This window comes from Fimicolochytrium jonesii (genome assembly GCF_025526975.1).
Source record: "Fimicolochytrium jonesii strain JEL569 chromosome Unknown EV422scaffold_3, whole genome shotgun sequence".
Classification (NCBI taxonomy): domain Eukaryota; kingdom Fungi; phylum Chytridiomycota; class Chytridiomycetes; order Spizellomycetales; family Powellomycetaceae; genus Fimicolochytrium; species Fimicolochytrium jonesii.
Window position 1 is genome coordinate 446,800 of NW_026515670.1, and position 12,174 is coordinate 458,973.

General features: G+C 51.5%; 4 protein-coding genes across 4 annotated transcripts; all 4 read right to left on the bottom strand.

The window, feature by feature from the left end:
- Positions 1-530: 530 nt before the first annotated feature.
- EV422DRAFT_236960 (uncharacterized protein) lies at positions 531-1,291 on the bottom strand. The gene is made up of 3 exons (XM_053065619.1): positions 1,042-1,291; positions 861-962; positions 531-788 (listed from the first exon to the last, which is right to left on the bottom strand). The coding sequence occupies exons 1-3, from the start codon at positions 1,182-1,184 to the stop codon at positions 584-586; spliced, it is 450 nt and encodes a 149-aa protein (XP_052928592.1). The 5' UTR covers positions 1,185-1,291; the 3' UTR covers positions 531-583.
- Positions 1,292-1,593: 302 nt separating this feature from the next.
- On the bottom strand, positions 1,594-2,327 carry EV422DRAFT_236931 (uncharacterized protein). The gene is made up of 2 exons (XM_053065618.1): positions 1,943-2,327; positions 1,594-1,870 (listed from the first exon to the last, which is right to left on the bottom strand). Exons 1-2 carry the CDS (start codon positions 2,193-2,195, stop codon positions 1,725-1,727), a joined length of 399 nt encoding a protein of 132 aa, XP_052928593.1. The 5' UTR covers positions 2,196-2,327; the 3' UTR covers positions 1,594-1,724.
- Positions 2,328-3,144: 817 nt separating this feature from the next.
- On the bottom strand, positions 3,145-4,317 carry EV422DRAFT_564250 (uncharacterized protein; the record flags this gene model as incomplete). The annotated part of the gene is made up of 8 exons (XM_053072174.1): positions 3,145-3,311; positions 3,379-3,408; positions 3,499-3,543; positions 3,601-3,653; positions 3,732-3,817; positions 3,874-3,953; positions 4,021-4,156; positions 4,237-4,317. 8 exons carry the CDS (start codon positions 4,315-4,317, stop codon positions 3,145-3,147), a joined length of 678 nt encoding a protein of 225 aa, XP_052928594.1.
- An 849-nt stretch (positions 4,318-5,166) lies between these two features.
- Positions 5,167-10,419, bottom strand: EV422DRAFT_516644 (uncharacterized protein). The gene is made up of 17 exons (XM_053069390.1): positions 10,195-10,419; positions 10,052-10,126; positions 8,622-9,988; positions 8,447-8,548; positions 8,345-8,377; positions 8,173-8,270; positions 7,966-8,104; positions 7,773-7,903; positions 7,351-7,709; positions 7,195-7,275; positions 6,853-7,127; positions 6,613-6,765; positions 6,393-6,523; positions 6,175-6,304; positions 5,891-6,106; positions 5,758-5,827; positions 5,167-5,652 (listed from the first exon to the last, which is right to left on the bottom strand). The coding sequence occupies exons 1-17, from the start codon at positions 10,370-10,372 to the stop codon at positions 5,525-5,527; spliced, it is 3,666 nt and encodes a 1,221-aa protein (XP_052928595.1). The 5' UTR covers positions 10,373-10,419; the 3' UTR covers positions 5,167-5,524.
- Positions 10,420-12,174: the final 1,755 nt, after the last annotated feature.

Genomic DNA, 12,174 nt, shown 5'->3' on the forward strand with positions numbered 1-12,174 from the left:
TGTTCGTATCAAAATATACTTCTCTATGTGAACTGAAAATGCGTTCAGGATATGTCGCACATCGCCGCAATCAGGGATCAACCAAGATTCAACAACAGCATTAAAAACACTGTAGCTTTGGCGGCTTTCACATGGCCAAAACACCCTGGGCGCAAACGCACGCTCTGTGTACGCGATCGATCCCGGACAGCTCTCATCGATTTTACATGGTCATGTGACTAGCAGACAGAGTTATTAGGATCCTCTTGCCATCCACCCTACTCGGTAAGTTCTGTTGCCATCGGAAAGGAACACTTTATCGACACGGATATCGATTCTCACCTTGGTTCCCCACCTCCCCCGAAACACCTCAGTATGTCTGGACTTTGTTGCCATCGGAAAGGAACACATCTCGACACGGATATCGATTCTCACCTTGGTTCGCCACCTCCCCCGAAACACGCCAACGTTGCGGAATCAGGACTATGTGGGAAGCTAGTATAGAAAGTGATGTATTCCTCTCCACATGCCATGCTTCTATAGTCCCGTCTCCCTTGGCTCTCGGAGCTGCGCTCGGAAAACAGTGCCACTGAAAACGGGTCGCTCATCCTTCCTCGTCGTGGGGGACGCCTGCACTGGGAGCCATCGTCTGCCAGCCTGATATCGCCCCGACTGTCCACGCTGGTTCGCTGCCTGGTACAGACACGTCGTTTGCCTTAGACGATCGCTTCTTTTTGCTTGACCCGCCTGTAGCCACCCCGGAGCCTGGGACAGCCGCCGCTTCTTTCTGCTTGGTTTCGCAGACAAATCTGCCGGAGGGTGCATATGTTAGCTTTCCGACAGTGCGTTCGGTTGTTGCCAAGATTGCTATGGTGTTTTACCCATATAGGATAAAGCCCGAAATAGTGAGCATCAACGCTGGAGCGCAGAAATTCCATAACAAGCAAAACAGTATGGAAATCCCCTGAGCTCCGGTCAAAATCCTGAGACATATTCCAATTTAAGCGAAATCCATCCACTCATCAGAGTTTCAGAAAATGGGTTTTGGTCAAATTTTCATACCGTTCCTGCTGCGTAGCGTAAGCGACGATCGCTAATACATAGCATGCCAGAACCCCTGAGAGGGATATCGTGATGTAGAGAAGCTGTATTGGATTCCCAATCAGACACGAATGGAAACCAAGGTTAGGTAGATGAGCCGACATACTTTGCGACGTACAGCTTCCAGCGTCCGAACACGCCCACTGTAGTTCCCATTCTGCTTGATTTCATTTGTTGTCAAATACAAAAGGCGATTGAGCTGGCGCCCGAAGAAAACGAATGAGGCAAAGGCGAGGGAAGTCCAGATTCTAACGAGATATGGTATTTATCGTTGCGGGGAGCCGTTGATCAAATGGTTATGCGGTGGTTTACGCAGTACTCACCCCCATATCCAATAGTGTGCCGAAGTAACCTTCCGCCCCATATCCATGTCTTTATGATCCATGTAGTAGCCAGCCACTCTGCTAAGATAATTCAGAAACATAGTCATCGAACGGAAGCGGCAAAACGGACTTACCCCGCAAGTGTATTTGCGAGGACCGTGGGAACTACGATCATAAAAATGCAGAAGGCATTCATTTGGCTTCCCCTTGGCAGATAGACCTTTGACTGATCTGCAACCGCTATCCGTTCAGGGGTCGCAAATATCCTGGATAGTTTGGTCAGCAGTGGAACACGCTACAGGTCGGAATATCAAGGATTCCTCACAGCCCGATAAGGTAGAGGACGCAACTCGAATAGCCGAATCCCCATGGCCATTCATGGAAAGCCTCCATGATATATCCTTCGTTACGGACGTGCCCATACCCGAGGACTCCAGAAATCATCATCGCACAGAACAGCGTCCGCCCTGGTCGCAGTGATAAGGAAGTGTTTAGCATGCGTGATCGGTTCGACAGGGAGACACTCCTTGAAGCCTCACCTATCATAAAAACGAAAGCGCAGGCTACATATCCGGGCAGAGGATGCGGTCGAAATACACCCCCTTCAAATTGGAATACTTTTCCTTTCTTCACCCTGAGGAGGTGGAACAAAATGCCCCCGTAGATAATCGTCGTTATGCCGCTCGCAACTAGGTTGACCTCGTACACCTTATGCACCCAGGGCCTTCCCTCTCCCAGTAGCGAAACACGCCAGTCGGCGTACGGGAAGAACGGGTTATGTAGCTCATCCATGTCGTGAAAAGCAGGGAGGAGTAACACCTTGGAGCTCCTGGAACTGCTGCACCACCGCCTTTCACTTTATGGAAAGATGCCGCCGCCTGACGGGAATCCAGCCAGAATCCCCGCCCTGATCCCCGCCCATACTTTTCCGCCCGAGTCCCCAGGACTGCCTGCCAGTTTGGTTAACCTTATCGACACCGTCACCTGGTTTTGAAAGTGTCCACCAGGCGCCGACGCGCTGGCCGACGCGGTTGGAAAGCAAGTTCCGCCTCCCAGTTCAGCAGTTCAGAGCTTTCAGAGAGTTCAGCCCAGTTCCTCCGTTCATGCTGCCAGGTAGGATAATTCTTGACAGCGCATGCCTATGATGATTGTAAGACGATTGTCGAAGGAAAAGTGGACGAATGCGAGTCGATGATGAGGATGCAAGTCCCGAGGAGGTGCCAGGACAATCTGAAGACCAGCTTTATGCTTGGGAGAAGAAAGCCCTTGTATACGAAGTGACCAACCCAACAGTACCTGCATTGTACAGTACCTCAACCTCTGGCCTGTTGTGGGTAGGAGCAAGAGTGTAGTTGCAAATTTCGCGCGAACAGTGAGCAACAGTGGATGCCAATGCTGTGAAAGCTACATCACCGAAGGTGGTTCCAGCAGAGACGAAACCTGCGTTAAAAAGTGCGGGACCTCTGCAGCTCAAAGTCTTGTCTCTCCTAGAGCCGTAAATGGCAGCATCTGCCATTGAATACGTAGTTCGCGGTCGAGAACTTGCGGGAAGAGTTTGTGAATAATGAGCAGTAAGGAGCGTGTATTGAGCGGAATTGCGAAGAGAATGTAATGTATTCAAACTGACGAACTACTACTGCTAAGGCAGATCACCTCAATGAGCGATCGGTTCAAAAGACACAACAGGCTACGACTCATTACTAAGAGATGAGGGCGAGATTGCGACCAGGGCTACACTAGATCAGACGGCAGCGGCTTCAACTTCCTTCTTGTTGAACTCTGCAGGATAAGGGATGCGGGTGGAAGTGAAGAAGGTGATTAATCGCAACAGATGTCGGACGAGCCGGCTGCTCAAAGTATCCTTACGGTTCTGATCGTGTTTCTTCACGTTGTTGTAGTTGTTGTTGTCTGAAATGCGTCGTTGTGATGAGAAAGGGAGAGCAAACGGCGGCAATGAGTAGTCTGTTGTGCTTACTCTGGTCCTTCTTTTGAGCGCTGTTATGATCTATAGCGAGAAGACGGGATGGATGGAGATGGGGACGTGGATTAATCGCAACGACTAGCGGGCGTTGAACTCAGGGCAGATATGTCCTACGGTTCTTGTTGTTTTGATTGAGATGATCCTTCTCGAAGTTGTTCTCTGGTTGCAGCCAGTGTTAGAGGTGCGCCTGAGAGCGAGTAAGAAGAGAACTCTAACCTTGATTGACCTTCTCCAGAATCTGATTGCGCTGGTTGGCCTCGATATGATCCCTGAACGGGGAACCGAAAAGGTGATATGTTTAGATATACACATATTTACACAGAGCACATGACGGCAGCGATACGCACTCTTGCAAGTTGTTATGAGCGTTTTTGTTGGTGTTTTGATTGGCGTGGTGCTGATTTTGGTTGGCGGAGTTTTTATGCGCATTGTGCTGTTTGGGATGGTCAGCCAGCGCTCCCCAAAGTTCCCAACGGTCTAAGGACTTACCTGGCTGTTCTTCTGGATGTTATGCTCGTCCTTGTAACCTGCGGCCTGGACTTCCTCAACGTCGGCTTCATACAAGAATCCTGTGGTCGAGGGATAAAATGATTAACATCGGCAGCGAAAGGCAACTCTCTCCTGCATTCTCCCAACCTTTCTTTCCATATCCATAGAAGGGCTTTTTTCCGTCGAAGTCGTTCTTCTTAAAATCGAAGTCAATCTTCTTTCCGTCGAAGTCGTTCTTTTCAAAGTCATTGGCCCAATTTCCTTTCACACCGGCGGCTTCAACCTGCACAGATGAGAAAGACATTTACGTTATGTCTGTGCATATTTATGTCAATAATCACCCTGTATGAGATGGCAACTTACAGCCCCAGCGGGAGTCGGAGCGGCATAGATGCTCACGATCGATTGAGCGATGGACGCAATGACAAGGAGTGTGGCCTTCATGCTGATGATGTTTTGAGAGTAGATTGGGGAGAAGTGTATCGGATTTCGGTGATTTGAAAGGATGCTTGTAGTAGCTTCAGGCAAGAAGTAGAGGAAGGCGATGATGAGAAGGGAATCGCTCGGCTGCTGCCGGCTTTATAGCCGACGAGCCACGCCAAGAATTGAACACACCACGTATCATTTTCGCATAAACATGCCAAAACCCTATGGCAGCGTACAGCGTGCTTCCAAACCAAATCCAATGTGGTGAAAAGCTGCGGAGATTAAGTTTTAAGGTGTAGTCGGCAAATTAGCTTTCAAGGTTTCGTGAGCACGGTCCATGCAACAAAAAAAGGGCACTTAAAGTTTGGAGGTAAACCTTCTGGAGGTCGAACCCAATTTCGAGTACTCCACAAGTCTCTCTCTCGAGAAATGCTCTAGCTTGCATGACGAGAAAGCGCTCCACATTCACCTGCACCGGGCGATGGTTTCAGTTTGCCTTTGAAGTTTGGGAAAGGTGTGTAGAAGGGCCAGCGACTGCCCTGCAGCGGGAAATGAGGCACCGTCATGTCACGCCCAGCAAGTCGGCTTGACATTTTGCCTGCTCGCAAGGAAGTGCGCTTTCAGAGCTTTCCACAAGTACCTCTCATATCTCATATCTTATAATGAAAGTATACCCCTGGAAACCATTTCAGCGTGTGGAGAGAACTGGTTATAAGAACTGACATCTTGTTGACAGGAGGGACGCGCTGTCGGTTTTTGTCAAACATGCCAGATAAGTACAGTCAGTGTCCATAAAGCTGCGTCCCCCTAGGCGTCCCCCCCATAATTGATTTCAATGTCCGTTTCACAAAGCGAGGTCGCGCGTTTCCCAGCGGCAAGCAAACCTGAAAGGCAAGACGAACGTGGCCCCCAGCCAGAGCTAACAGCCAACCAGACAGCCAGCGGCACCGGGAGGGATTAGAGCCCTACTCTAGAACCCTAATACCTAGCGGTGGCGCCGTCGAGTGCTGGGGTTGTCAAAAAGTTGGAGGCGATGTCGGCCTCTCGGATGGCTGTTTTGCTCTGGGGGCCGACACTCTGACTTAATCTTGGGGGGGACCCAGCTTTATGGACACTGACTGTACGTGGATCTGAACTAAACTCCTCCCATCTATAGGCGCGAGGTTGAAAACTCTATGCGTGTATGCAGAAGCGAGGAGGGAACGAAGGGCGAGTGGGATCTAGCTCAGAGAAGCTCCCTTACAAGCACTGGCTTCCTTACGGCATTGGAGAACCCTTCATTGAACTTGTAGCTAATAGTGGGATACCGCCGTTCTTCCACTTTCGGGCTCGTGGGTGTTGATGCAGAAAGTCCTAGAGGTGGAGAAACGTGCGTCAGTTTTTCAATAAGTGCACCGGCGTTCCCGGAATTGCCGAAGATCCTAGGTACAAGAAGTATGTTTTTTTCAGCCTAATTACCTTCAGTCTGCATGTCTTGTGCGGCATTCGGTGTGGTTGCGGTGAGTCTCCCGAAGAAATCCCGCTCAGGCTACGAAAACCGTGAAGGCATATCAATTTGAGCACGCAACTGGGACAAAGTTATCAAACGAACCTTGTATTCGTCTTTCGTTGTCCCAGATCTTGGGATCAAATCTTTTACGACCTTAGGTTTGAGCCGCGTCGTTGTAGTTACGCCGACGTTCTTGACATCCCCAGACCGATCACTCAACTGTCGGCCGTTCCGATAGTCCGCAGGGACAGTCGACTTGTTCTCGATAGCGGCTGCATCAGTCACTGGTTCCGAGCGTCGGATTATTTCGCGATCAATCTGGACAATTCAGATGAGGTTGTGCCCACGTCGCCCTGATGCAGTGAAAAACAATGCAATCTTCGCACCTCCATCGAGATCATTTGCTTCAGAGCGTTTGAGGCCCCGAGTGCTCGCTTGTTTGACAGTGCGAGCGCAAGGGACGACCCACTTTGTTTTATTTGAGCGGTTAAGGACCGCGCAAAGAGCTCCAGTGGTCTATAGGTATCAATATATGCATCGTCAGCACTCGAGCGGATCTTCAATATAGGAGGATAGGACAACTCAGGTTGACAGGTCCACCTACGGATCAAGATGAAATGCGAACGCCCCTTCTTCTGTCCTGTCATGTCGAAAGCGTAGCCCGAAAGAAGCCATAATATCTACCAGCCGATGAAAGGCTTGCGCTTCGGCTGGTTTCATCAAACGCGTATTGACCTGTGTGTAACAATGATATCAGTCCCCAACCCGGCATCACGGGCCCCACCGCTCAAAAATCTCGCACTATCGAGACATCAATCGCATACCAGACGGATTTCGGGAGAGATAATGGAAAGTAGATAGGATACGAGATGAACCACCACCGTTTCAACATTATTCCAGCACCGGCGGAACAGGGGCGGCATTCCGTGAAGCAGGTTCAGCATGATATTCTTGTTAGCTTTAGTCGAGGCGGCGACCTGAGCCAATAGGAAAACGATCAGAAAGGGTCGCTGATAAAAGCCCAACCACTCTTCGCCGGATCACAGAGAAGGAAAGGTACGTACCAAAGCTTCGCGTCTCGGATACTCCAACCTCAAACGCGATGCGCTGGAAAACAGCCGGTGGAAGGTAATGGGAATGAATGGCACATATGGCGCGACTTCGTATCTATGCCGGACGTTAACAAGGTAATCGAGTGTATCGTGGAAGGCAAGCCAATCGAGGGCCCGCTCAATTTTGCTCTTTGGGACGGCTGTGCACAACGAGGTAGACATAGAGTTGTGACCACGGCTCGACGCAGTATCGAAAATGTTTGTGCGCAGATAGTTTTCAAAGCATCCTGCAGCGGTAGGAGAAGCCTATATCAGAACATACTAGTATCTCACGCTTGGGTGTGGACTGTTTACCTTGCGTAATCCTATCATATTCCCCGTTTGCCGTCACCAGCGAGTGCAACCTTTGAATGAACTTCCCATCCCTTTTGCTTCCTGAAGACATTGTCAATGAAACGACAGTCCATCTGAATGACATGTGACCACCGCTCACGGACGCGGTCGACGCACCTTGACCAAGGCCGTTTGCAGCGGACATTTGTCGTCGTCCGCTTGTGTTCGCCGATGCAAACAATTCTTGCCAGACAAGAAACAGTCCTTTCCCCATGTCCTTTTGCCCGACATCCGCCTTTGCAAGATGTTCCAAGGTGAGGACGTTGGTTTTGCGCCGCAGGAATTGAAGGGTATTGATGCAGCTCCGGATGTCGCCGTCCGTCATTTCGCAGAGTGAAGTCAATGTGCGCAGATCAGCCTGGAGACCCTCCCATCGGCACACTTCATGCAGTCTCTTGGCAAGGATTTTCATTGTCGGAGGCTTGAACGTAATCATCTTGACATAAGGGCGAAGCACGCGGAGAACAGGGGCATATCTGGGGCCGATCCGTGAAAATCGTCAGCTCATATTCGCGCGTTTAATTTTCAGGTGAACGTACGGGTCGTTGCAGATGCAAATGATCGGACGCAACAAGGATCGCCTGCCCTTCTTGTCTCCCTTCTTCGAATAAGCTCGATCCGCCCTCTTTCCCTGCGGATGCACGTAATCCACCAGCAGTTTCATGAAGTTCTGTTGGGACGAAGCACATGTCAGGTGGAACATCGTGACGAGACGTAACAATGTCTACCCACCTGATCTTCTTGCCCACTTGAGCTGGCTCCGTCAATTTCGTCAATGACAAGGAGACTGGGTTTCTTCGTTCCCATGACAGACTGTGTTTCAAGAGCTCCCACAAGTTTATTTTTTATCGCCCCCCCTGTTCGATCATCACTGCGACAACGCGTAGAAGTGCGTTAGGGTTTTATCACCTGCGAGGACCATGGATTGTGCTCACTCACCTGGCATTGATTTCTGCCACGCTGTATCCCGCATGTCGTGCGATGACATGCGCTAGCGTCGTTTTGCCAAGTCCAGGGGCCCCCGTCAACAGGAGTATCTAGAGATGCCCATGGTAAGTCAGGCTACTCCCGTCGTTAAGTGCTCAAGAGAAGATGGCACACTTCAGCTTACTTTCTGTTCCGGTCGTCGAAGGGGATCCGTCCACTTTCCCCAAACTTCAATTTAGCAAGGTGTGAAACGTGACACCAGCATGGACCTAACAAGCGGACTAACCTGTGTCTGCTCTGCTTTGTTGTACATTGCCGTCTTGCTGACTTTCTTGAAAACACAGTAATCCCACTCCTTTACCCACATGAGGACCTCACGATTGACTCGCTGTAGGGAAACATCCTATCAGCTTATGCAGGTGTCGCCCCTTGGCTGACTATGTCCTGGATGAGCAACCCACCTCGTCCCCAACAAGATCAATGTACATTCGTGGTGCGTATTTGTCGACCCAAAGCCTTTCTTTCGATGCCCCGTCCTTGGACAAGATATTTTCTGCAATAATGGACCTTCCTCGCGCGTCGACCAAATCCCTCTCAGCGGCTGGATTCGCCTTTTCAGCACCGATCTCATCCAGTAGACTGTAAACGGATGTTCGGCCAAGAAGGTTTGCCTTAGCTGTTACGGTGTCGACGGGATTGGCCGTCGCGTTCGTCCGGCGATGTGGGAAGTAAAGCCGTGCTCCTCCAGTAGATGTGGCCATTCGGAAGCGGTTGGTATTGGCAGGCAGAATGTGGTAGTTTTTGGTTGGAAACTGCATGAGTGCTCTTGATTCGGGCATCGACGTCGAGCTAGGCGCGGCGGCTTCCCATACATTTGCCGACATGCTATCGATCTCAATCGGTGCGGAAGATGCATCTGCTGTCACCGGGTGGTGTGGAGGGGCAATGTCGGCTTGTCGCATAATGCGTGACGCATGCACTGAAGGACCACCATCCTCCTCGTCAGAGTCCGGATATTCAAGTGTCTGTTGTTGAAATGAATGCGACTGTTCCCCTACTTGATCTGGTCGCCTCACGGCGTTGCTCTGCGTAGCACGGGCCGCACCCCTGCTCCGAAACTCCTTGGGCATCGCACTTGCGCTCGCCTTGACACCCAGCTCATCATCTTCAGATACCCCACCCAAGGAGATGCGCTTTGTGGGCCTAAGGAGTTTGATCTCGTCTAGTGGCCTTTTCCTGCTTGCATCCAATATTTTCCGCCTTTCTGATGGCAACGCCCCCGTAATCCCCGGTAGAAGATGTCCAGGCAGATCAGCAGACACTTGATTCGCGGTGTGCTTGCCAAGCCAGCTGTTCCTGAAAGCATCGAAAGCAGTCTCATTCTCCGCATTTGATTTCCGATCAGAGTTTTTCGACGGTTGGGAACGATCGGGGATGTTCGCCCGCGGCGGCAAATTCCCTCCAGGAGCCACCTTCCCCGAATCAACGGCTGCATCCTCGTCGGAATCGTCGTCAAATGTGAAAGCTCGATTACTGAAAGTATTCCGTTTCGTAATCGGACCGCCCGCCGTCGAAGTCTGTCTCGCTTCGAAAACGTTTATTCCCCACTGTGATGATCCAGCGCTAAAATCCATCACGTTCTCGGATTCGCCGAAGCTCAAGGCGGTGAGAGGCTCCATGCTGGCTGCGGATCGCGTAGGATGGGAGCTGACGACGGGCAAGCTGCTTCTGATTTGAAAGTTACTCGGCATTGGTGTGGGCTGCTCCATTCGTGAGCTGGGTGAGGTGAAAGTCGGCGGGGAAGACGAAAACGGGTCCGTACACTGGTCTGCACCGTTGAAGTTAACCTCGAGTCGCAACCCATCGAAAACGACCGGAGGTTGGCAATCACCTGGTGGTCTTTGTTGAGGCAGTAGTGCACTTGCTGCGGCTCCGCCGTACCGTTTCAAAGGGGAAGGGAATCGCCCTGACAAAGGACATTTGCCGGGTGAATGGACGGACAGGAATGAGGCACACATGCGAGAACGGCCTTACCCGACTGCTCGCTCTCCATAGCTAGCATAGCGTCCATCTCCTCGCCATGTTCCGCCTCCCACACATCCATATCTTCTAGTGGTTCGTCCATTCTGTCTGCACTGCAGCTGCTCGCAATGTGAAGGGCATGTTTTGGGTAGCTGAGCTTGGTTGAGGGGGCGTGCGCCCGTTCGGACATGATCCGGAAAATAACGCGTTGGATTACAAGTTGCCTTCATCGGCGACGCCTCAGGCAGAGGTACAATGATGTGGATGGCAGATAACCACCACGGAAAATGGGATGGGGTGAAATCTAGACTACCGGTTACGGGAGAATGCGTCTGGTCTGCGGCCATTGCCAAACACCACCGAACGCACAATCGAGAGGAAATTCTTGGTACTTAGGACGTCCCGATTGTGCACTTTCATCCGTAGTGGTTGTCTTCCAGGAATCTCAAATGGCGTCCAGTCTTGGTTGATACATTCGGGGTTGGGGCAACCCACCAATCCATGGATCAACCCACCAATCCATGGACGAATTCCATTCTTCCCTTTCTAGCTTGCCATGGCCGAGAAGACAGCCGTCGTCGGATGTTTTTCTTCACACGACCGTGGCAGTTGGGGCACACGGACGACGTTCGATACTCATCTAGCAAGTAACATGGAATGCTGTTTCTTGCAAAGAGTGTGCGGAATCTAATTGCCATGATGAGTTAGCATATTATAGTACATAAAAAACAATGATGGTCACTCACCCCTTGGTCTTTGATGACTCCTGAATGTTATGATCTCGACGACGGAGGCGGAAGCGAAGTAGAGAAGACAGGGCGAGAGTGATAGGCGACAAGAGATTGTATTGGCGAAACAAGAAACAAGGACTAGAACAGGAGATGAGAAGAACTGGTGTTGATCTGCTGGGGAGGAAGGGGATGGACGAAGAGAGGCCGGCTATTTATAGATAGGCAACCCAGCAGATCAGAGAACAACAACAACAAGAGGGGACTGGGGGGCGCCAGCTATGCTCCTAGAGCGTGCGTGGCGAGCGTAGAGAGCATTGCTACAGCTGCTGGCTATGGGGAAGCAGTGGGGGGTGTGGAGAAGCCGAGGGGGGATTGGCGAAATGAGAGGAGAGTGGAGGAGTGGCAATATTGCAAGAGGATTGGCGAAATGAGAGGAGAGAGGGGGAGTGGCATTGACATTGACATTGACACTGACATTGACACTGACATTGACATTGACATTGGCGTTTGACATTTGGCGGTTGACATTGGCGGCTGTCAGTAGGTAAGCTTATGGTATGGGCGCGTCGTCCATAACATCACCCCTCTCTTTAGCGGCGGCGGCGGCGGCGTCGAGTTTGGTGTGGCCGCAGAGGAGGTGCTATGGGGACAGAGGAAGGCTTGTTGGGGTACGCGTTGTGGAAGTCCTGGAGAAGTGCGTCGGTATGGGTGAGGTGTTCCACGGGCTCCCAGGTGTTCTCAGAGTCAGGCCAGCCCTGCCATTTGACCAAGTACTGAAGGCGACGACGATGGATGCGAGAGTCAAGGATGGCTTTGACAACCCACTCTTCTTGACCCTCAACGGTCTCTGGGGGCGCGGGTTCGGGTTCGTGTCGTTCGGGGATGGTGAGGCGGGGTTCGAGGAGCGAGACATGGAAGACATCGTGGATTTTGTACGTAGGCGGGAGCTTGAGCCGGTAGGCGACGGGATTGATTTTTTCAACGATGGGGAATGGACCAATCTTGCGATGGTCGAGTTTCTGAGAGGGCCGGGTTGTCTGGAGGTTTTTGCGCAGGAGCCAGACGTGGTCGCCAGGCCTGAAGTCCGGTCCAGGAATTCGTTTGGCGTCGGCGTAGCGCTTCATTTGATCTTGGGCTTCCTTGAGCTCGAGGGCGAGCTGTTCATGGACTTCCCTGATTTGTTTAGCGCGGGCTTCAGCGGCGGGGTTGACGGATTCGGAGGTAGCAGAGGCCGCGAAACTGAAGCGGGGGTGGAGACCCT